The 25,295-nt window shown below is 44.3% G+C and overlaps 1 protein-coding gene across 11 annotated transcripts in view; it reads right to left on the bottom strand.

The window, feature by feature from the left end:
• The window catches only part of SFXN5 (sideroflexin 5), a 175,386-nt gene that overhangs the window by 42,357 nt on the left and 107,734 nt on the right, over positions 1-25,295 (bottom strand). For all 11 annotated transcript variants that reach the window (XR_005225270.2, XM_043544945.1, XM_043544947.1 and 8 more), the window contains 2 exons: positions 12,964-13,079; positions 7,388-7,473 (listed from right to left, as the gene is read on the bottom strand). Coding sequence is in view for 10 of the 11 variants with exons in the window: in XM_043544945.1 (XP_043400880.1) it covers positions 7,388-7,473; positions 12,964-13,079 (202 nt within the window). In the remaining variant the exon portion in view is untranslated. The remainder of the gene's footprint in view (positions 1-7,387; positions 7,474-12,963; positions 13,080-25,295) is intronic.

The raw sequence follows: 25,295 nt of genomic DNA, 5'->3' as shown, positions 1-25,295 counted from the left end.
GAAGGGGCATACAAATGTTTAGCATATCTGGCACATAAATACCTTGCAATGCCAGCTACAAAAGTGCCATGCAAATGCCTGTTCTCCCTTACTGGTGATATTGTAAATAAGAAGTGGGGAGCATCATCTCCTATAAATGCTAAAAAACTTGTTTGTCTTAGCGATTGGCTGAACAAGAAGTAGGACTGATTGGACTTGTAGGTTCTGAAGTTTTACATTATTTTGTTTTTGAGTGCAGTTATGTAACAAAAAAAAATTACATTTGTAAATTGCACTTTCACAACAAAGAGATTGCACTAGAGTACTTGTATTAGGTGAATTGAAAAATACTATTTCTTTTGTTTATCATTTTTACAGTGCAAATATTTGAAATTAAAAATATACACACACTTTGATTTCAATTACAACACAGAATACAATTTATATGAAAATGTAGAAAAACATCCAAAATATTTCATAAATTTCAATTGGTATTCTATTGTTTAATAGTGCGATTAAAACTGTGATTAATCGAAATTAATTTTTAATCACGATTAATTTTCTTGTGTTAATCGCGTGAATTAACTGCAATTAATCAACAGCCCTATTTAATTTATACCAAACTAACTTTGTAAGAGTACAGCAGCCTCTGATACTCTCACCACTGTAACCGCCGTAGCAGACCTTACCTTGATGGCTGAAAAAAGTCATTGGGACCTGTCTACATTATGGCTTGAATCATGCTAGCATAACTCTTTTGTGTTTTCCAGCATGGCTACTGCTAAACTGGTTTCTTTGCCCAGTGCAGACTGGTGATTTTAAGACTTATGCTAGCCCAAAGAACAGTGTAGGCTAGCCCATTAGGTAACACACAGAACCACTTCCGAAGATGAGGCCCAGTCCTGTTCCCAATTAACTCAATGGGAGCGTCCAGCAAGGGCTGAGGTTTATAACCATGTTAGGCCAGCCATGCTAGGCTGCAATTGTGTCTGAGACTGGGGTAATAATCCATACAGTGAATAGGTTCTAATTCTGTTTCTGTGAGAAAAGAAGGAAGCTGGGTGAGGGGAACGGGAGGGTGCTGGGAATATGGCTGTGGCAACTGATGCTTAGATGGAGAATCCTTGCACTGTTTCTTCCTCATCTCTCTATAACCATTGCACAGTAGGATACCTGCAAGTATCTGAATGATGACAACATTGTGAGACACAAGTAGGATACATTCATTCCTGGTGTAACTCCACTGAAGTCAGAGTTACGCTAAGGGGTCCAGTGAGTCTACACCAGAGAAGGCACATGATGAGTTCTCCTACTTTCTTCTGCTTTAAAATCATCTATGTCCCATACTTAGAATTTTCTTACTTTCATGGATGCATCTAAACCATACTTATATTTTATTAAGCCTGTCTTAACATAGCTATTGTTAATTATACAACTGAAATAAGAATACATCTGTGCAAAATAACTGGCATTATGCTGCTCACACAGCACATGCCATCCCAAAATAAATGTTGATTCTTTAGGTTGGATGCTTCCACACCATGTCCAGGCAGCAGGAGATGCATGAGACATGGTGAAAGAACGGAACACCAGAGAGCTAAACAGTGGGAGGTAACACTGAGTTGCCTGAAGAGCAAAGAACGAAGGCCCAGGGAGTTAAAATACGCAGCAGGCAAAGAGACTAGAGACGCCAAGAGAGCTGAAAAAAATGGCATGAGAGATGAGAGAGGCAGCTGGGGGAGTTAAAACATGCAGATGGAGAGATGCGATAGATGGCTGGGAGAGATGAAAGACCTGGATCCAAGTGGAAAGACGACGACCAGGAACTGGCCACTAAAATAAACTTTTAAAATATTGGACAAAAACCCCCAACAACACTGTATTAGTCTTGTTTTAAGCTAAAAACCATTGATGGGGACTATGGGCAAATTCTCAGCTGATGGAACACAGCTCCATTTCAGTCAAGGAAATTACACCAATTTACCCCTGGCATCAGACTGGCATTTGTCAGAGTCACTTTTCTCACTAACCATAACCTCAGATGCAAACACAGCAGAACTCTGAGGAAGATCCAGATGGAACTTTGTGACTCAGGCCTAGGTTTAATTAAAATCACCTTCAGCCTTAAAAATAATAAGTCATCATTCTCCTCACCACTTCTAAAATAATATGAGATTTTTTTTTAATAACTAAAGCTATGTGTAATACATCTCATATGTCTCTTGCTATAACTGCAATAAAACTTTCCCACCATAACTAGAATATGACAGACAGCTGTCTGTCAGACAGAGTTTGCAGTGTTGCTACAGCCTTGTTGGTCCCAGGATATTAGAATATAGATTCATAGATACTAAGGTCAGAAGGGACCATTATGATCATCTAGTCCGACCTCCTGCACAACGCAGGCCACAGAATCTCACCCACCCACTCCTGCGAAAAACCTCTCACCTATGTCTGAGCTATTGAAGTCCTCAAATCGTGGATTAAAGACTTCAAGGAGCAGAGAATCCTCCAGCAAGTGACCCGTGCCCCATGCTACAGAGGAAGGCGAAAAACCTCCAGGGCCTCTTCCAATCTGCCCTGGAGGAAAATTCCTTCTCAACCCCAAATATGGTGATCAGCTAAACCCTGAGCATATGGGCAAGATTCACCAGCCAGATACTACAGAAAATTCTTTCCTGGGTAATTCAGATCCCACCCCATCTAACATCCCATCGCAGGCCATTAGGCCTATTTACCATGAATATTTAAAGATCAATTAATGACCAAAATCATGTTATCCCATCATACCATCTCCTCCATAAACTTACCAAGTTTAATCTTAAAGCCAGATAGATCTTTTGCCCCCACTGCTTCCCTTGGAAGGCTATTCCAAAACTTCACTCCTCTGATGGTTAGAAACCTTCGTCTAATTTCAAGTCTAAATATAATGTGGGTGAGGTCATATTTTTTATTGGACCAACTTCCAATAAAAGTGAAAGTGGTGAAAGAGACAAGTTTTCAAGCTTACACACCTTGTCTCTCAGATAGACAGACAGGAAAAAGAGCTGCCTGGCAATTTTCCACCTAAATGATTTTTTGACAGAAAAAGACAGCTTCTGCAAAATTGAAATTTTTCACTGGAAAATTTTGATTTTGCCAAAAAATTTCAATTTCCCAACAGGAATACCTAATCACAATACTTCATTTCAGGTTGGTTTCACTTATATTGAAACATTTCACTTTGTTGAACTGATCCAAAATATTTTATTTCAAGCCAATTCAAAATTAAACTGAATCTCTTCATGGTACTGTATTGCCTCATGGGAGCTGTAGTTCAGGAGTTTCGTGCCACCATTTTCTCCTATGGACCAGGTCCCCTGGCTTGACTATGTCTCCCATGATGCAGTGCAGCCTCCCCTCTGACCAGGCTGTATGGTGCATCATGGAAGATGTAGTCTGGTCAGGGATCTGAATTACAACTTCTATGAGGCAATGCAGCACGATTGGGAGATGCAGTTTAATGTTGAACTGCCTTGAAACAGAAGATCTTAAAAATCACAATCATGATTACAAACTTGGGATTTTCCCCATGTCAATACTAACATGATTTTAGCAGCTGATAACTCACAAATTGCTATAGATAAATAAAGGATAGAGGTTCATAGCACTTGAAAACTGGGGTTCCAAGTTTTCAGGTGGTATGGAACCAATTTTTAAAACACTAACAGTTCTCAAGACAGCAGTGATAAGTTCATGTTGGAACTGAAGAGGGAGAAAAGCAAGGCAGCAATCAGAATAAGGTATCACAGCTTTCCAAAACTAGATATTATAATGGGAGAGATCTTCAAAGCCACAAATAGCAGCGAGACACCTATCTCTCACTGAAAGTCAATGGGAGTTAGGTGCTTATATGCCATTTGTGCCTTTGAAAATCTACTGCACTGTCTGTAAATATTATTATAAATAAGTAGAGAAATTATATTTCTGCTTGTCCTTATAATATAAGCACAGTATTGCCAATCCAAAGCATTCAGAAATCGAAAGCCAGAGCCCGAACCATGATATTGGCTTAAAAATCGTAAGTTTTTTTTAAAAATAATAAATAATAATTTTGTTGGTTTGGTGGTTTCTGAGCCTTTAGGGGGCACTCAGATCACATTTTCATGCTCTTCTTTGCATACAAAAGGGCTAAAAAATTACTTAAAAAAACCCTGAAACCTGAGATTCTCACCTCAGCGTTTGACTCCAGGAGACTACTATTGTATGAATATAAAAATGTATAATCCCAGCCAATGCCCCAATGGAGTCTTTATGGGCCAGATCCTCTCTTGGAGTAAACCCGTGTAGCTTCGCTGGCCAGCTCAAAACCTGGTTTATAAATCGACTTTCCTTCCTTGCTGACCCTGTCTGTTATGCCTCCACCTTCCTGTACTGACCTGAACTGTTTCAGAGTAACAGCTGTGTTAGTCTGTATTCGCAAAAAGAAAAGGAGTACTTGTGGCACCTTAGAGACTAACCAATTTATTTGAGCATAAGCTTTCCTCCTTTTCTTTTTGACCTGAACTGAAAACTCACTTCTTCCAAAAAGGCCCTTCTTCTTTAGTCTTCCCCTCAGAGAGTTGTCATCAAATTAGACTGAAAATGTTTATTTCACTGACCACTAAAAACAAAAAACCCTGCAAAAAAATGTAGAACTGCACAGGTACATGCCTGGGGAGTCTTCTGGCTCCAGTGGGAGACTCCTGTCTTTGGGCACCCTCTGCTGGCATCCCAAAAGCTGTCAATCTCCCATTTTTAGGGACAGACAGCTCCTTACTGCAAGAAAGGAGCCTCATACTATAATAACTGGCCTGAGAAAACCATTGAGCAAACGTGGATGAACAGAGCAACCACAGCAACCACACCATGCAGCAGGAAAGAGCCACAGATTCAGAGTAGGGAAAGCAAACACTGGTGGTGGGAGAAGATCACTACATCTCAGGAAATGCAGGCTGGAGCAGGCAGTACTTAGTGCCTGGGGGATTTAATGGGAACAGGAGGAGATGCTGGAGCAAGGCAAAGCCCAAGAAGGTCATGGGGGGAGAGAGAGGAAAGTGACTACGACTGGAACAGAGGGTAGTATTTTAAGGTTATGCCAGAATTCCCCAGGCTGGGATTTGGCCTGGACACCTGCGTTCACAGCCTGATCTTTGGGAAAAGGGGATCAAAAATTCCATAAGATCTTTAAACCACCTTGCACATGCCACACAAGCTGCTAGTTTTACATCTCATCAAACGGCACAGATTTTTTATTTGGCATGAACCATGTGGGTCTCAGGAGTCCTGGATTCAATTCCTAGCTCTGCCACTGACCTAATGGGTGACACTGGGCAAGTCACTTCTGGTCCATTTGCCTCAGTTTTCCCATGTGTAAAATAGGGATAATACCACCACGCTTCTTTGTAAAGCGCTTCCAATGAAAAGTAAGTATCATCAGTATTCACAGCATGTCTGTTTGGAAAGTACCAAGCACAGGGTTTGTGCTACAAAAATAATTAATAGCAGGGAAGGAGGATGGTCTTGTTGTTAAAGCAATGGGCTGGGACTCTCTTTGTGATATTGGGCAAGCCATTTAAGGTTTGTTTACACAAGGAAATTATTCCACAATAAGGCAGGGTGCAATTTTAAAGCATAACAACTATTCTGGAATAGCTGTGTGGAAACTCTTATTCCGGTTTAGCTTAATCCAAACTGGAATTATTCCGGTCAATATCCCCATGCAGACAGGCCCTTAATCTCGCTCTGCCTCATTTTCTAATCTGTAAAATGGGGCTAATAATACTGTGATTCCTGCCACCCTTTGTCTGTTGTGTCCATTTAAGAGAATCCAGGGTAGGGACACTATGTGTTTGTACAGCACCTAGCATGCTGGGGCCCTGGTCTTGGAGAGGGTCTCAAGAGGCGACAGTAATACAAATGAACAAGATGCCCAGAAACCCATCAGCCATTAACGCTTACAGAAAAAAGGCTTGATCCCTGTTAACAAGCAGAGAGAATTTCACGCAGCCCAATGGCATTTATGGACCAAGGACAAAGCTGTTGCTACCCAAAGCTGAGGTTCAATACCCAGTCGTGCTAATTATTGTTTACTTTGTCAGTGGAGTGTTTTAGAGTTGCCATCATTAACATTTGCTTAAAAAGTGCTTCCAGTTTAGCCATCAGAACAAAGGTAGCTGGCACTTTAGAGACACTATCGTTCAATGCAGTAATCAGTCTCTGAAGGTTCACAGGTGACACAAGCCCCATTGAAGCCCATTGAAACTGAATGAGGTGTCCAGATGGGATAATAGTAGATGGCCTCTTCTCTGGCAGAGAATTATTTTTTAAGAAGCCAGGAAAGAGTAAACATCTAGAACAAAAAAGAACTCACTGCACTACCTTCTTAGCAGAAAAGAAAAGACATCCTGGAACACAGGGGAGGAGGCGAATGGAAGTGGTCACTGGATGTAGCACATATTTTGTTAAAATGCAGGGACACTGATAATTAGACATAATATGATAATGCTGCCCCATACCACACACACCCTAACGTGCTACCAAAACCGTAGCATTTCTCAAAAATGCACTGAAATACCATGGAGCCATACATCATGAGGGAGCCAAGTTTCACAGAGCATGCAAGAGACAGCATTCAAGGCTAGTATTCTACCCATGCTTCCATACAATTAGGCCCAGTTTTTCAGAAAGAGGCCCAAGGCCTGGATGAAATTACATGCTTACGGCCTGATCCAAAGTTCACTGAAATCAATAGGAATCTGTCCATTGAATACAGTGGGTTTTCAGCCCCCTAAAGAGTAACGGTAATCAAGCAACGGCAGCAATTCAGAAAGATTTCTTCTTGTTCCTTTTAACGAGAAGCCATAATACTGATATTACTGCTACAGTATTTTACACTGATTGCCAAGGATGCCGAAATAACAATACAGTGTGTAAGAATACAATTACTACATTCTACTGGAGTATACTTTTGTCCTTGGCCAGTTTGACAAGGATATTTCTCCTGAAATCACAGTTAATGTCCACACTGGAGCTTGAAGGTGTAATCTCCGGCGCAGGTAGACATACCCGGGCTAGCTCTGATCAAACTAGCAGGCTAAAAGCAGAAGAGTAGCCATGGTGGCATGGGTGGGCTAGCTGACCTGAGTACATACTTAGGGTCTTGGCTAGCCCCCTGCTGCTGCTTGCACTGCTGTGGCTATATTGCTATTTTTAGCGTGCTATCTTGAGCTAGCACAGGTATGTCTTCCCGAGTAGGAAATGACGTCTTCCAGCTCCCGTGCAGATGTACCCTAAATTGCACATCTTTACCCACGAGGCTGTTCCTCACTTTCCCTCGGCTTCCCTTTCCCTGGAAATTTCCCCCTGCCCCACATCACCCAACACTTACTTTTCCAGTATAGACATAATAATTGGAGGTAGAACCAGTATAGGCATTGGCAGGACCACTCTAGTCAGGGCTGTCTCTATCAGTGCCTGAAAGAAAAGAAAAGAAAAGAAAAGAAATAGAAGACAGACACTTAGAACTGCTCCCAGCGTATGCCTTCATTGATCAAACAATCCACTGGGTCAGAAATCCTTTCCCTAGCATTTTTTAATGGTATGTATATGGTTGGAATGTAACCACAAAGATTGATAACAAGGTTGATACCAGTCACTCGCATATAGATTCATAGATTATGAGGCCGGAAGGGGCCACTGTGACTATCTGGTCCGACCTCCTGTACAACTCAGGCCAGAGAACTTTCCTCAATTAATTCCTATTTGAGCTACAGCAGATCTCTAGAAAAACATCTAATACTGATTTTAAAATGGCCAGTGATGACGAACCCACCACAACCCTTGGCAAGTTGTTCTAATGGTTAATTACCCTCACTGTTAAAAATCTGCACCTTATGTCCAGTCTGAATTTGTCTAGTTTCAGCTTCCAGCCATTGGATCTTGTTATACATACCTCTGACTGCTCGCCTGAAGAGCACGCCCATTTCTGTTCCCCATGCAGGTACTTCCAGACTGTGATCAAGTCACCCCTTAACTTTCTCTTTGTTAAGCTAAAAAGATGGCGTTCTTTGAAGCTATCACTGTAGGGCTCTTTCTGCACTAGATAGCTTACAGTGGCACAGCGTTACCGATAGCTGTGCTGTGTAAGGCCTCTCTTGTAGCTGCTCTGTGCTAATGGGAGCGAGCTCTCCCGTCGACATATTAAACCACACCCAATGAGGTAGCTATGGTGGCGGGAGGAGCTCTCCCTGTAGCTGCTGGATGCCAGTTGCGAGGAAGTCTTAGATTATTATTATGCGCCATGCAGGTTCCGAGGCAGTTGAGGAGGCAGTGTGTGCTAATCAACTTCCTGGATTCATCAGTACTCTCCCTGAACTCCAGGAACCTGAATAACACATACCTCCCCCTCAGCCACCCCGGAACCTGCATGGTGCACATAAAAACCTCAGGTTCTTCAGAAGAGACGTGAGCTTTTCCCACGGGGCGGCTTGGGGTCTCAGGACGGGAGGCGCAGAGTGGCTGCGAGAGCTCCAGCCAGCCCGGGACTCTTCAGGGGGCAGGGGGGCTTAGGGCTCTAGCTGGCCCAGGGGTCCTCCAGCCATCGGGGAGGTCTGGGGGCTCTGAGCGCAGGGGGGGCCCTCAGGCAGAAGGGGTGGAGCCAGGGGGGCTAGTCTCCCGGAAGGGGGGCTCCACCCACCGCCCATGCTCTCCCGCCGACATAGTGCTGTGCACACTACCACTTATGCCAGTAAAACGTATGTCGCTCAAAGGTGTGTTTTTTTCACCCCGCTGCGTGACATATGTTTTGCCAACATAAGTCATAGTGTAGACATGGCCTGAGTTATGTTTTCTGAACTGCTAATCATTCCCGTGGTTCTTCTCTCAACCTGCGCCAATTTATCAACACAGGGCTGGGCAGTAAGTGCTCTTCCCATCCCAGAGAGTTTTCTAGAGTTTGAAAAATGTTCCCATTCTGAATCAGGAAAGGAAATCAAAACCTTGAAATTTTTCACACACTGACAAACTGAAAAAATAATTCAATTAGGGTAAACAAACGTTTTGTTTCAATGATGACTTTTTTTTAAAAAAAAAACACAAAAATTTTAAAAAAAACTTTTCAGATTAAATTTACTAAAACGTGTATACAAAAAGTCGTTTGAACTTCTCTTTCGGAAAATGTCAAAAAGCAACATCTTGACAATTTCAAAAGGTTTTTTTTTGCAAAAATGTTTCGATTTGGGAGATTTGTCAAAACTGACCCCATTTGGCGAGCAGTTTTGGTTTTGATAAATCAGCATTTTTCATTAAAAAAAAAAAAATTGTTGAAAAATTCCTGCCCAGATCTCTTTGCCTATATTCTGTTCTTGCTCTGTTGCTGCAAATTATGGACCAGAATCTGTGCTCAGTTATGCCAGTGTAAATCCACAGTAACTCTGATATAAACGAGAGCAGAGCATGGCCCTACCATGTAATAAATAACGTAACTTTCTATCTATGAATATGGGTCAGCAATGTGATGCAGTTGCGAAAAGGGCTAATATTCTGGGGTGTATTAAGAGGAGTGTATTAAGGGAGATAAAAATCCCGTGCTATTCCGCACAGATGAGGCCTCAGCTGGAGTACTGTGTCCAGTTCTGGGCACCACACTTTAGGAAAGATGTGGATAAACCGGAGGGAGTCCAGAGAAGAACAACAAAAAATGATAACAGGTTTAGAAAATGTGACCTATGAGGGTAGGTTAAAAAAACTGTGTATGTTTAGTCTTAAGCAAAGAAGACTGAGGGGGACCTGGCAGTTTTCAAATACGTTAAGGGCTCTTATAAAGAGGACGGTGATCAATTGTTCTATATGCCCACTGAAGGTAGGACAAGAAGTCATGGGCTTAATCTTTAGCAAGGGAAATTTAGGTTAAATATTTAAGAAAAACTTTCCAACTCTAAGGGTAGTTCTGGCACAGGCTTCCAAGGGAGGCTGAGGAATCCCCGTCACTGAAGGTTTTTAAGTGCAATTTGGCCCAACACCTTTCCGGGGCAGGACAGCCTAGGTTTGCTTCATCCTGCATCAGAGCAAGGGGCTGGCCTAGATCACCTCTCAAGGTCTGTTCCAGCCCTATATTCCTATGATTCTATGATCTACCTCATCACTAGAGCATCTGAGCCCCTCACAAACTCTGATCATTGTATCCTCACACGAACCCGGGAGGTCAGGAAGTACAATCATCCCCACTTTACAAATGGGGGAACTGAGGCACACAGAGATAACGTGATTTGCCCAAAGTCACACAAGGAGCATGCAGCAGAGCCAGGAATTAAACTTAGTTCTCCTGAGTCTTAGTCCAATACCTCAACCACAAGACCGGCCCGCCTCCAATGCACTGTGCCACTGAATCAGGCTCTAACATTTACTGTGTATGGTTTTAGCAATAAACTCCTGAGGTCCTAGCCTGCTGTTTGGTAGCCAAGGGCTCAGAGCTCAGGATGTGTTCTCCACACCAGCCCAGAGAAGTAGAGCTGAAGTAGACGCTCCTCTCTCCCCACTCCGAACTGTCTCTCAAAGGGATGAGGTGAGCAGAGCAGGAGAGGGTGAGGCTGTGTCTGCATTCACTGGCTGAGGGACAGGGGATGACACAGCTCATGCTGAAAGAAGGGAGGGGGGTGAGCTGAACTGATGGGAAGCTTGGGGTGGGTGAACCTGTGAGAATCTGGAGGTTGGGTGGTGAATCAAGGAGGAGGACACGGGGCTAACGCTGAGTGATGGGGTGCTGGGAGGGGTGCAGTCAGGAGGTGGGGGAGACAACCAGGTGCTGACAGGAGCAGACTGGTGGAGAAAGCAGCGTGCGTATGCACAGCTGCAGGGAGGGTAACTGAGAAATCTAAACACTGGTGGTGGGGGAGTGTGGCTAAGCGGCCCAGTCAGAGCAGAGCCCAGCGGCTGCTGCTGACTGGAAGGAGGACAGAGGGACAGTACAGCTGCCTGGCAAGTTGTGTGAGGTGAGACCCATCGCAGCTGAGCTATGTTTCAATTCCCTCTCCACATGCAGCCATGCAGAGTGGGAGTGCGGAACCCCGCCCAGAGACACAGAGCTGCAGCAGCATCAGGCAGCAAAGGTAACCCCCACAGAAGGTTTTCCACCGATTGTCACCTTCCTGCATAGATAAAAATGCCAGTCGCACGTCACTCAAAATGTGCTGCCAGGTAACCAATTAAGCCCAGATTCTCAATGGTATTTACATGGTTCACTCCCATTGAATCAATGGAAGTTAGGAACCTAGCTACATTTCAGGATCTGGGCCTGAGCCATTTGGCCAGACATTAGGACACAGAGAGGTCTTGGGCTAGGGATGGGGTGGGGGCAGGTCAGGAAATCTGGTTCAGCTCTGATAGCAACTGCCTCTGAGCTCTTCAGCAAACTGCTTAACAGCTCTGTGCCTCAGTTTCCCCTTCAGTAACATGGCGATATTAATAGTGACTCACCATTCCTTGCAGGCAGCTGAGAGGGTAAGTTAGTTACCTCTGTAAAGTGTTTTAAGAGCCTTGGACAGAAGGAGCGATAGACGTGCCAAGGATTGTATTATGAGCTCCTCTGCCTGGATTTGTGCCTCTGCACACATTACCTTTCAGATTAAAACCCGCTAGAAAACAACCCGGTTCAGTTAGATAATCAGACAAAGCTCTGGAGACAAAGCTACTCAAGAACAGAAAAAACAGGAAAGTCATAATGTAGTCATGAGCATATGGCAGAATTTAAAAGGTTGGCCGAGGGGTGGGGTGGCGGGGGAAAAACCAGGTGTTAGCAAGAGAATAAAAACAGCTGGGGTCTCCTTACAAAGGTTTGGTTGATGGCTATTAATGTCATTTGGCACACGGCGGGTTAAAGAGCTATTCAGCTGGCAAACTAAGTTTTTCTCATTTGTAAAAAGGTGTATGTTAGCTCTGCCCTATCCTCAATGTCAACTGCTTACAGCTTCCACAGTGAAATCCTCAGACTGACAGTGGGGGAAAAGGCGGGGGGAGGGGGGGGGGAACAATAGTATCTCACTTAAAAGAATTCATAGATTTTTGAGGCCAGAAAGGACCAGTATGATCATCAAATCTAACCTTCTGCATAACATGCCCCATCAACTTCTGGTGGAGCTATATCATATCTTTTAGAAAAACGACCAGTCTTGATTTAAGACCTCAAGTGCTGGAGAATCAACCACAGACTTAGTGAAGTTGATCCAGTGACCATTGTTAAAAATCTGCTCCATACATTCTTATCTGAATTTGTCCAGCTTCACCCACTGGATCTCATTCTGCCTTTTGCTGCTAGACTGGTCACACGGTAACCAGAATCATAGAATATCAGGGTTGGAAGGGACCTCAGGAGGTCATCTAGTCCAACCCCCTGCTCAAAGCAGGACCAATCCCCAATTTTTGCCCCAGATCCCTAAATGGCCCCCTCAAGGATTGAACTCACAACCCTGGGTTTAGCAGGCCAATGCTCAAACCACTGAGCTATCCTTCCCCCCTTGTAGCTAACATTTTAAATGAGAGTTTCTATCACTCTTATTCTACGATTAATCTTGTTTGACTAAACCAGGCATTCTGGGCCAAATACTCAAAAGCAGCTTCTACCCCAACTGTACCCCTAATCTGTCACCTCTAGATTTTTGTGTGCACCAAAGCCCCCAGATTTCTGAGTGCTCACTGTTCTTGTCTGTGCAAAGCAGGTAATTAACCACCATAGCCTGATTTATCTTGGACGATCAATAAGGCCTCGACTATCCCAGTTTTCTAAATGACAGCTGAGATTCTCCTTTGTTTCTAGCTCACCCAAACCAGGGGTTCCCACAGCCATGGGCTTCCTGGGGCGTAAAGGCCAGCTGTGTATGTGTGTGTGCCCTAAGCTCCAGGGAACCCCGCAGGTACATACATGTTTGCATGTGTGTGCCCAAAGCTCCAGGGAACCCCGCAGGTACATACATGCTTGGCAGCAATTCTGGAAGATCCGACAATGTTTCCGTTACTGTCCAGGACATCGATCCCTTCTTCCAGCTCTGTGTGCCTCATCAGGACAACATTGCAGATATTGGCACTAGCTGAGGGTGAGAAAAGCACAATGGTCAGTTATCCCTCCGTCAGGTTTCACAGGACACTGGGGCAGGCTGCAGCCCCCATTTAAAAATCAAACAGCCACCTTCTGCTCTCAAAAAGAAAAGGAGGACTTGTGGCACCTTAGAGAATAAATTTATTAGTCTCTAAGGTGCCACAAGTCCTCCTTTTCTTTTTGTGAATACAGATTAACACGGCTGCTACTCTGGAACTTCTGCTCTCAGTAACCTCCATTCCACTCTGCTTTTGCTCCGCTGTAACTGAGAGTAGACCTCCAAAGGGATTTGGGAGGGTGGAGGGCTGATACTTGCAATGAGAGTTACAGGTGATCATGTAGACGAGGGTAATACACCGAGATCACGTGCTTTGACTGACCAGGCAATTTGCTGTCACAGTCAGAGGTCGACTGAGGCAAAATGGGGCTTGGAAACACCAAAATGTTCAGCCTCCCCAAAACTCTCCTTTGTATAATGACTGCCCCTCTTCTATTGAAATCCCTCTTCTCATCCTACCCCCTGACCAACCTCCCAGAGCAGCTCACCCCAGGACGGCATTAAGCAGCTATGGGTTGCCCCACTGCCTGCTACTCTACCGGTCCTTTTGACTGCAGACCCAAGATCCCAAGGAGTCTACCTTAATCTACCCCAAGGACAGCTTGACAGACACAAATTCTTCTGGCACAAATAAACGTTTGCAGGCCTGACAGAAACCTGTTGAAAATGATTTCATTGAGCCGTGGGAACAAAATCCAGATGTTTTAGATCAGCGCTGCATTCAGCTCTTAACAGTGCATATGAAGTTTTGTAGAATCTAATTAGAAGCAGCTTCATTAACACATGCTGTTGTAAACCCTGTTCCTGTTGAACTCCCATCATGGGGTGGCAACATTAAGGGGAAAAGAGCTGCTTAGATTTGGTTTTCTTTCTTTCTTAAAGAGAGCTACTTGCTTGACACTTTAATTAGGTATCTTTCCAAACCAGACTATAAACCACCAGTGCCTTAGCGGGTTCCCTTGATTTTCAATCAACATTTAGCCTCAACATCCAAGTCCACTCCAGTTGTACAGCTCACACCTGGCCTCAGAGAGCTGCCCTCTGCTGAGATTCATGGCTGATTAGGTCTCCGGGCTGGAATTCTTTTGAAATAACCTCCTTCCTCATTAGTCTTGACTAGTGTAACCTTGTCCCTGTTCTCAGTTCCACTCCGAATGCTGCTGCTAGCCTCAGCCGACTGGCTTGTGGCTCTGGCCATATCACCCCTTTGTGGAGTCCCTTTTCCAGTGCATCAAACACAAGCTTCACATTTCTACCAATACGATCCTTCACTATATAACCCTGCTCAATATGTCAGCAACTTTATCTTAGCAAGCTGTCAACTTTGCTTTGCAATGCTGGCTTTCCCCATCTGTTAGTCCATTTCTCCCCAAGCACCCAAGATTCATGCTATCTCCCACCCAATGCCTCATACAGTGGAAAAGTTCCCCATCTTATCCCCTCTTTCAAACTCCTCCTTCCCTCACCTCTGTCACGATGCCTACAAAAGCCGACCTGCGGACATTGACTAGGCAGCAGAATCTATTACTTATACCAATATGCTTGTTTCACTATTAGCTTGTCCTGACTTGTCTGTTTCATTCACCTGTCCTGAGCAATCTGGGATTGGGACTATGGCCCAGATCTTCAAAGGTATTTAGGCTTCATTGATTTCAAAGAAAGTTAGGAGCCTAAATATCTTTGAGGATCTGGGCCTCCCTTTTTATTACATGGGCCAGATTCTCCGCTGGTGTAAATCAGCATAACTCCACTGACTTCAAGGGAGCTAAACCAATTTACACCAGCTGAGGATCTGCCGCCCCCCCCACCCCCCACCCCCGCCACAATTTCTGTACAACACACAACAGTGAGGCCCTGATGGGCTCTACTAACAAACAGGAACAACTAGTCAATCTGATCATACCTAACAGAATGGGATCAGGCAAAGAACAGCAAAACAGTCTGGTTTTGCAATACTATTCATTTTACGAGCTCCTTCCAAAGGCACGTTTCGGCAACTCTTGAAGGGTTATAATGTTTGCTAATTAAAGTCAATTCATTTAGTATAAATTAAAGTCAATTCATTTATTTTTTTTCGAGTGGCGGGCGGGCATGGGGTGCAAAAGCAGCTTTCTGCAATGGAAGCTGATTTGTGTCATCACAGAATAGGAGGGAAACCGCATGCATGTGCACACATTTAAGGAGCTGGAGTACTGGTTAGGATTACGGTGCACAGTCACGTGTCAGGAAGACTGAGAACACTCATGCTATATGAGGCAACATAATGAAGGCACCAGGGCATCTCTCACCTTAGGATGGTTAGTTATTATGGGGAAGTGGACTGCCAGAGAGAACCAAATCTCTCCTTCACTCCCCACCACAACATACACACACACACACTCTGCTAGCTACTTCCAAGCTCTAAGCATTCTGCAATTTCTCAGGTCAGGAGTTCTCCTTCTGCCCTGTGTACGTATGTGTCTCAGGGTTTTCAGGACCATTTGCAATTATGCTATTTAACTTGGTTTTCAGCTTTGAGACTCATCTAGGAAGGAGAAGGCATGGCAGGAGGACTGAGGCCAGGGCCCCATGCTTCTAGGTCAATTGGAAGGAGAAGTGGAAGGAGAGGGGGTGGAAAGCAGTTTCTAGACACAGAACTTTTCTCATAATTCTTCTCCCTCTCTGTTTCCAGGCAGGTGGAGCCATAATGCCAACTGCGGCTAACCATCCCATGTCATAGTCGGAAAGAAGAGAGACTTGGAATAAGTTTTACTTCCTTTCTGCTACTAGGGTGACCAGACAGCAGGGGTGAAAAATCAGGACAAAGGGTTGAGGGTAATAGGCACCCATATAAGAAAAAACCCTGAATATCAGTACTGTCCCTATAAAATCAGGACATCTGCTCACCCTATTTGCTACGTATGTTACAAACAAGCCACTGTTATATACTGGCGAGATTCCAATCATAACCACGCTCAGCCCACCCCTGAAGTCCTTGGTTTGGCAAAACTCCCATTAACTTTGAATGGATTTAGCCCGTTCCACTGTGCAGGGCACCAGAATAGATGAAAGGAGCCTTGGGCTCTGTTCCTGGCTCTGCCACTGACTTGCTGTATGACTTTGGGCAAGTTTCATCGCTTCTGTATACCTTAGTTTCCCCCTCTGTGAAACACAGACACTGATGCTTTCCTGGCTTCGTAAAGTGCTTTAAGATCAGGCTTGACATACACAGGTGAGGTAGGGTGGCTGATTGTGTTGTATCGGCTCTGTGGATAAACAGAGGCACAGTCTCCAGGGTGGTAAATCCAGCGTCCTTCACCAGCACTAAATGTACATGGAAGTATTTTAAAAGTGAAAATCCAAGGTTTGTGGATTACCAAATATACACTGGAAGAGGCAAAGGTGGGCGAACTGTCTGCTCGTTCTGTAAAAGCAAACCAAATCTGCCTTATTGCTTTGAGATCGATCTAAGGTGCTTATATGGCCCCTGTAGCATGTGAACCCCTCAATCATCTTTACAGTATTTAGGGAATCTGGTCTAGATTCAAACAGAATCATAGAATCATAGAATATCAGGGTTGGAAGGGACCCCAGAAGGTCATCTAGTCCAACCCCCTGCTCAAAGCAGGACCAAGTCCCAGTTAAATCATCCCAGCCAGGGCTTTGTCAAGCCTGACCTTAAAAACCTGTAAGGAAGGAGATTCTACCACCTCCCTAGGTAACGCATTCCAGTGTTTCACCACCCTCTTAGTGAAAAAGTTTTTCCTAATATCCAATCTAAACCTCCCCCATTGCAACTTGAGACCATTACTCCTCGTTCTGTCATCTGCTACCATTGAGAACAGTCTAGAGCCATCCTCTTTGGAACCCCCTTTCAGGTAGTTGAAAGCAGCTATCAAATCCCCCCTCATTCTTCTCTTCTGCAGACTAAACAATCCCAGCTCCCTCAGCCTCTCCTCATAAGTCATGTGCTCTAGACCCCTAATCATTTTTGTTGCCCTTCGCTGGACTCTTTCCAATTTATCCACATCCTTCTTGTAGTGTGGGGCCCAAAACTGGACACAGTACTCCAGATGAGACCTCACCAGTGTCAAATAGAGGGGAACGATCACGTCCCTCGATCTGCTCGCTATGCCCCTACTTATACATCCCAAAATGCCATTGGCCTTCTTGGCAACAAGGGCACACTGCTGACTCATATCCAGCTTCTCGTCCACTGTCACCCCTAGGTCCTTTTCCGCAGAACTGCTGCCTAGCCATTCGGTCCCTAGTCTGTAGCGGTGCATTGGGTTCTTCCGTCCTAAGTGCAGGACCCTGCACTTATCCTTATTGAACCTCATCAGATTTCTTTTGGCCCAATCCTCCAATTTGTCTAGGTCCTTCTGTATCCTATCCCTCCCCTCCAGCGTATCTACCACTCCTCCCAGTTTAGTATCATCCGCAAATTTGCTGAGAGTGCAATCCACACCATCCTCCAGATCATTTATGAAGATATTGAACAAAACCGGCCCCAGGACCGACCCCTGGGGCACTCCACTTGACACCGGCTGCCAACTAGACATGGAGCCATTGATCACTACCCGTTGAGCCCGACAATCTAGCCAGCTTTCTACCCACCTTATAGTGCATTCATCCAGCCCATACTTCCTTAACTTGCTGACAAGAATGCTGTGGGAGACCGTGTCAAAAGCTTTGCTAAAGTCAAGAAACAATACATCCACTGCTTTCCCTTCATCCACAGAACCAGTAATCTCATCATAAAAGGCGATTAGATTAGTCAGGCATGACCTTCCCTTGGTGAATCCATGCTGACTGTTCCTGATCACTTTCCTCTCCTCTAAGTGCTTCAGGATTGATTCTTTGAGGACCTGCTCCATGATTTTTCCAGGGACTGAGGTGAGGCTGACTGATTCTGATTCTGAGATTCTGATGATTCTGAGAGATTCTGATGTTCAGAATTTGGGAAAATCCTGTCAAATTCCTATCTGTCCATTACTTTGTTAACAATCTTTTGTAATATTTAGCCCTTTATATGTTCAAAGTACTGGTCAAATATGAAAGATCTAAGATGATCATCCATCAAATGCCTTGTCCCTTGCAATATGTCCTAAGTACTTACACTAAATAATCTGTTCCACCTTGCATTTTGCTGTGACACTGGGTGTACCTTTCCCAGACCTGAACAAGAGCTCTGTGTGGCTCGAAAGCTCGTCTCTCACACCAACAGAAAGTTGGTCCAATAAAAGTTATTACCTCACCTACTATGCCTCTCTGATTCTGTACGTATTTCACATTTACGTGTGAGTTGGTAGTCTTTATACATGATGAATATGTCTTTTTGTTCTGCCTAAATGGAGTTGTTTAAAGAGATTAAATAAAAACAGAAAAACACCCTTGTGGAATTCCTATTTGGGTTAACAAAAAGGCCCTCCCCCCGCAAAAAAAAACAAAAAAACCCCAACTTGGCCATAAATCTTGAAACTTTAAAGGCTTCTTTTTAGGTGAAAAAATCCCGCACTGCATTAGTGCCACTCCAGCGAGCAGAAATAAATTCCTGAGCTGACTTACAATACACGCCAGCAGCATTACAGTGCTGTTCTACTCTGAAAGGCGACTAAGTAAACAATGGCATTGTGGGGATCACTGTCTCATAGTAATTTCTCTATTAAATCTCAGAGCTCTGGGTGGGTGCCCTCCGGTATGAAGTTCAGATAAGACCCAGAGCTAAATCAATCAATCAGTGGGCTCAATTTACAAATAAAAAGACATTTTTGCTAACTGCCAGCCCTGCAAGCTCACCCTGGGATCTGGGGGCCTGGCATATGGGCGTCTTTCCATTGACTTCAGTGGGCTTTGGATCAGGCCCTGGGAGGCCAAACTGGTTTCTATCCTTTTTGCACATCATCCCCAGTAATAAAGATCAAATTCTGCCCCTAGCGACATCTCTACCCCCCACCCCACACACACTTTACATTATGCCCCCAGCAACAGTGAGGCAATCTCACTGCCCCTGTATAACCGATGGGCACTAGGCCTGAACTCAGCTAAATATTTAAACATGTGTTTAATTTGGGGCCTTAATAGACAATTCTGCTGATGAAGGACAAGCAGGAATAGAATCCAGCTCCCTCTCCCTTAGCTGTGCTGACTCCACAGGCTACACAGGAACAAAAAGTTTTAACATCTTACATTTGTCGCTGTAGTAACCAGGTACGGCTGATCTGTGTAGGTCACAGTTCTCATCTTCACAGATCAAGCTCATCTGTGGAATGGACCCAAATTTGGGGGGAACTTGAATTCAAATCCGAGCAAACCCAGACTCCACGTCTCAGGCCAGTTGCTACTTTCCTTTTCAAACTGCATTTCTTCATCCACTTAAACACCAAAACCAGATGGATTTTACAGGCAACATTTCTTTCCACCATGACAATACTTCAGAGAGGGAAACAGAGAGCAAAGCATGGAAAAGGCTACAAAAGGACGCAAATTCATACTCGGTCTAAATGTGAGCAGCTCTGCAGACTATGCTGGAGTTACAGCCACTTACTCCAGAGCTGAATTTGGGTTCTTTTATCTATTTTTAAATAAATGCCTATAACCCACACATCCCAAAATTCTACCTCACACATTCACCTGAGGCGAGTAATACATGTAATATATTGCTAGCTATTTCATTATCATCAAGGTAAAGGGCAGGAAAGCAGAGTTTGTGGCTGGGCTGGTACATTTTCATGATCATTCTGCAAAGCTGTTTATAACATTTTTGTTTCTTTTAATAAAAACTTCCTGGAATCTATGGAACCCAACTCTCTCTTCCCACGTTCCATAGCCCGATGGAGTTACACCTGGGATGAATTTGGACCATTGGGTCAGGTTTCTTTTCAGCACCACTCCATGGGCCAGTGATCTCTTCCATTCTCTCTTGAAAATGCTACATTGGAAACAGCGAGATTCAAGAACTTCCCGTTCATCTTTTGCAAGAGAGAGGAAGAAGACTGGGGCTGTAAATGGCTATCGAAAGAACAACATGATACATGCATTGTGGGGGGGGGGGGGGTGGAGGGGACAGCGGAAGTTCAAAATTGCTTCTGTGGGGACTCAAGATACACTGTGATATGCACTCGCAGATATCTCCACAAGGATGATCGGTCTTTTGTAACTTGGGGGCATGTTTTTCCTGTAATAACAAGTGGATTAATTTTGCAATCAGCTGCTCACATGAGGAGACAAGAGTTATATTTTCCCAGCCTGGGCATTCCCTGAGGGCAACAGATCCCTCTAGGATCAAACAATATGATCCTGCTAGGAATGCAACAGGGTTCCCTGGTTTGTTATTTACTTCACTCATGCCAAGTTTTGTGACAAGCCGATTTCCTAACCAGACCCATCTCTTGGAGTCAGTGATTCTATCAATAAATGTAGCACGCGGTCAATCCACCAGCACAGTGCAGTGGAGAGCAGGAGTAAGGAGACTGGGGTTTCCTTCTCAGCTCTAATACAGGTTCGCTGCCTGACCTTGAGCAAGTCACTTAACCTCTCTGTGACTCAGCTTCCCCATTTGTAAAATGAGGATAATGGACTCTCTTTCATGTCATGCAGACTGTTAGGATATAGATATTCAGGCCTGTCTGTAAAGGCCTATATTCTAAGAATTTAGGTGTATTCTTATCACTTAGCTAGTTATAGAGGTATAAAAGAAAGAATCAAAATCACTGTCTGCCGGTGTAAGGGCCTTCTCTTACTGTGACAGTCTGAGGCCCTGTTCTTAGGCTAAGATCTCTGGCTAAGCAGCAGAGGCAGCCATAAGCTGGGAAGTGAATGGTCACATTCTCACATAAGGCAATAAGGCAATCTGGGGTTGTTAGAAAGGAGATCTGATCTACCTCCTCCAGAGAAAGGGAAGAGCCTAGAGGATGTAAAAGGAAGTTTAGTTTGATAGTTTTCTGTTCAGTAAGAACTCACTTATCAATAGACACAGCTGGGAAACCCTTATGTCTTTATAGATGTAGTTGTGAAATCCTCACTTCTGTATTGTTTTGTCATTATAGTTCCCACTTTGCTATTGTTTATTTGCATGGTCTCTGTCTGGTTCTGTGATTGTTTCTGTCTGCTATATAATTACTTTTGCTGGGTGTAAACTAATTAAGGTGGTGGGATATACTTGGTTATATAATCATGTTACAATACGTTAGGATTGGTTAGTTAAATTTCAGTAAAATGATTGGTTAAGGTATAGCTAAGCAGAACTCAAGTTTTACTATATAGTCTGCAGTCAATCAGGAAGTAAGGGGGGAATGGGAACAGGGAATGGGGGTGGGAAATTGGAATCATGTTTTGCTAAGGGGGGGAAATGGGAACAGGGACACAGGTAAGGCTCAGGTAAGCTGCGAAGGGGGGCACTAAGGAAGGAAACTGGAATCATGCTTGCTGGAAGTTCACCCCAATAAACATCAAATTGTTTGCACTTTTGGACTTCGGGTATTGTTGCTCTCTGTTCATGCGAGAAGGACCAGGGAAGTGAGTGGGTGAAGGACTAAGCCCCCTAACACAGACAATGAGGAGTTCTGGCTGGGGCATGAGCCAATCAATGCACTCCTAGAGTGGAAGTGTACATGGGCAGATGTATTTGTTCATTCTATCCCTGTGCATCCAAGGAGTAGAATGTGCAATTCCATTTCCTGTGACATTGCCCCGATTGTCTATATTGTCAGTTGTTTACAGCTCAGTACAGATTTTGCCCTTTTCCTAACCCTGAAAACATGAATAGCATTATATGCATTGACATCCAAATGGTTTGCAGGCAGCACCAACTTGCTTTTAGTCAGTCAAAGTCATATTCTACCACCTTCCTGCAACTGATCAGTGTGTAATTAAACCTTCTTCTGCCAGATGCTCTCACATCAGGGTACAGCTTCATGAGCCAGGCAGCGGAGGACAACGCAAGTCCCCTAAAGTGACAGTGGATAGAGTTACATCACTGATAACCATGTTGCTGGGAGGGACGAAAGTCCTCCCTTGTCCAAATTTGAAAACACCCTGGAATTTTTCTCTGGAATACCCTGGTGTCATGCACCCATTCATGTTGATGTACATGAATCTCCTTCTGTGGTCAACCAAGGTCTGCAAAATGAACAGGTAGTATCCTTTCCAGTTGATGTATTCATGTGAACCTTGTGGAGGATAGACAATGGACATGGACATGTGTGCGATCCATGGCTCCGGGACAGTTCGAGAACCCCATTCTCCCACAGCCGATAATTATTTTGGGGACATTAGCGATCCTTACCGCTTATGGGCAAACCACAACAATAACCGAGTCACAAGTCTCCATCACCACAGCACTGACAGCTGACTTGCCAACACCAAACTGGTTAGCCACGGATCTGCAGCAGTTTAAGATAGGCAGCTTCCAGATGGCAATAACAACCTGCTTCTGGACTGGTAGGGACGGCCTCATACGCACGTTCTGGTGCTGAAGGACGAGGGCAAGCTCCTCACGCAGCTCCATGAAGGTGGCCTGCCTCATGTGGAAAATTTAGAGTCACCGCCGATCACCCCAGGTCTGCAGGATGATGTAGTTTCACCACTTGATCTTTGTGGTCCTGCTCCAGAACTGCCAGTCAGCACAGTGAGATTCCGCAGCTATTAAAACCTGTCTCAGCTGTTTCCACTGCTCCATCTCTGCATGCCTCTTGCATGATCTCCTTAGCAGGGCCTGCCACCACCTTCTCAAGGCAACAAGCCACTGCCTAAATTTCCTCCACTGCATCTCATGCCCTGCATTGGTCTGGTGTCCCAGAAACGAGAGCTGCATTAATGCTGACAGCTAGAACAGGTCATCAGCATCCTGGGCTGGATCCATGCCTGCTAACAATTGGAACGCAGGCTGTGAACAGCAGTGTGGAGAGTGCCTATCTGGAAGTGCTTATATCTACTGTGTTGGTGAGCTCAGACTTCTGCACAGGGACCCAGGAAAGACTGGTAAATTGTCCCACAATACACTGCAAAACGATTCATAGAATGGCACAGTTTAGTGGAGTACTAAAACACAGGGGATATCCCCCAGCAATTCTAGTGCCTAACCTGAGTTGCTACAGAACCAGCGTGGACACAGTTACACAGGTGTGATTTGAGTGTGGCTTAACTGCTGGACACTCACTTTCTTAGACTGCTATAACTCCCATACCTGGTTACCTGGAACCAGGTAAACTGCAGTGCAGACATACCCAGTGATTCTGGTCAAAATCTTATATCCTTGACCAGGGGTGTGAAGTGTACTACTCTGCACAGGGTAGTGGCTGCCTTCCACCCTAGAAGTGGATGCATTTTACTGAAGTTCCATCACTTCTGAAAGAGGCTAAGGATGGTAGCAAGAGTAATTTCATTTTTATGACAAGAGAATTTCTACATAAACACCCTGAGAAACACAACATGGTTCAGATGCCTGGCTGGTGTAAATCAGCGCAGCTCCAGTGAAATCAAAGGACCAGATCCCCAGCTGGCAAAAATCAGAGTATTTCCATTGAAGTCAATGGGCCAAATCCCCAGCTGGTGTAAGATGGCACAGCCCCATTGACATTAGTGGAGCTATGCCAATTTACATCAGCTCAACATCTGGCCCCATGTCTTCACAAGGTTAAATCTAGCTCATTTCTGGAGGCTGGTAGTGAAAGTTAATATGAAGACAGATCTTTAATTAAACAGTTTACCCAGGTCTCCAAACCAATAACTTCCAGCTCTCAAAACAACCAAAGAGCAATTAGTGGGAGGCTTCCTGATGTCCTGGCACACAATTAAGCATGACAGTACACAAATAAATTAAGAACTAGAGAATTAATTAAGAGCTAAACAAATTAATTAGGGTCCCCAATCAATTCTGACGCCAGCTTAACCTCTTTCTCCTAACACCTCTGTGTAAAAATAGAACCACCTGGTGGCAGAGGTTTTGTAACGTGCAATGCTGATCCAAGCCTGGTCTGAAACGTAGCTCTGAAATCTACTCACAATTTTTAATGCCATTTTGAAGCCAAACAAAAAAGGATGGTTAAAATAAAATTTTCCACTAAATACATATCCAAAACAGGAAGAACTGAGTGACCATCATGGTAAAGATTTTCATGATAAATAATAATGTAACGCTTCTTTAGCGCTTTTCACCCCTAGATCTCAAAGTGCCTTTTAAAAGCAAGGGAGTATCATCACCCCCATTTTGCAGATGGGGAAAACTGAGACCTAAAGCGGTCAAGTGGTCTGGCCAAGATTACACAGGGAAGTCAGTGGTAGACAACAGACTTTAACAACAGTTTCCCAATAGCACTGTGCTTGTGAATGGAAATTATAATTCACTATGCAATCTCCCAGTGTTATGTGGGCTCTGCTCATGGGGGCCAATGCAAGAGGTGAAGGAGATTGTATAGAATCTATTTATGTGCACACTGAATGAAGCAGACCTCTGCAGACCCCTGCTTTGTTTAGGGACTGACCCAAAGGCCATTGAAGTTAACAGAAAAGTTCTGGAGCCCAGATCCTCAAAGGTATTTATGTGTCTAACTCCCATTGAAATGGATGGTAGTTAGGCCCAGATCCTCAAGGGTATTTCGGTGCCTGCACCAAAATACCCTTGAGGATCTGGGCCTAACTGACTTCAATGGGCTTTGAATGAGCCTCTGAATGAAAAGATTATGCAGGAAAGAGCATTAACTGCTGTCTACCAAATAGTTCCAGGAGATCATATTGTTTTTGTTTTTAATTTTTATATATTTTTAAAATAAACCTAGGACACACTACAAATAACGATGTTAAAGCACTCAAAGCCAGGAAATGCCAAAGTTGAGATCAGCCATACAAACTTAACTCTGCTGCTTTGGGGTGTGCTGTACGATACAATCTAATTACATGGTTACAAGCGATTTTTCCTGCAGGACCTCTGCCTCACTCACAGTACAGGCTGGCTGGTGAATCGATTAGGGCTTGTTCAATCACTGGGGCTCAACAGTGTGCAATGGATGAAGAACGCAGCACGCCCTGGGCAGTCAGGATAACAACTAACTATTGAACAGCTTCCTCGTTCACTGCACACCATCCGACCTGCACTCTCAATGAGCATGGAGTGCTTCACTTTCCAACTTCGACATCCTTTTCATGCTATCATGTATTTATTTTGCCTGGAGA

Source organism: Chelonia mydas, chromosome 4 (genome assembly GCF_015237465.2).
Source record: "Chelonia mydas isolate rCheMyd1 chromosome 4, rCheMyd1.pri.v2, whole genome shotgun sequence".
Taxonomy (NCBI): Eukaryota; Metazoa; Chordata; order Testudines; family Cheloniidae; genus Chelonia; species Chelonia mydas.
Note: the sequence above shows the minus strand (reverse complement) of the source record. Positions and strands in the feature narration are given on the sequence as shown.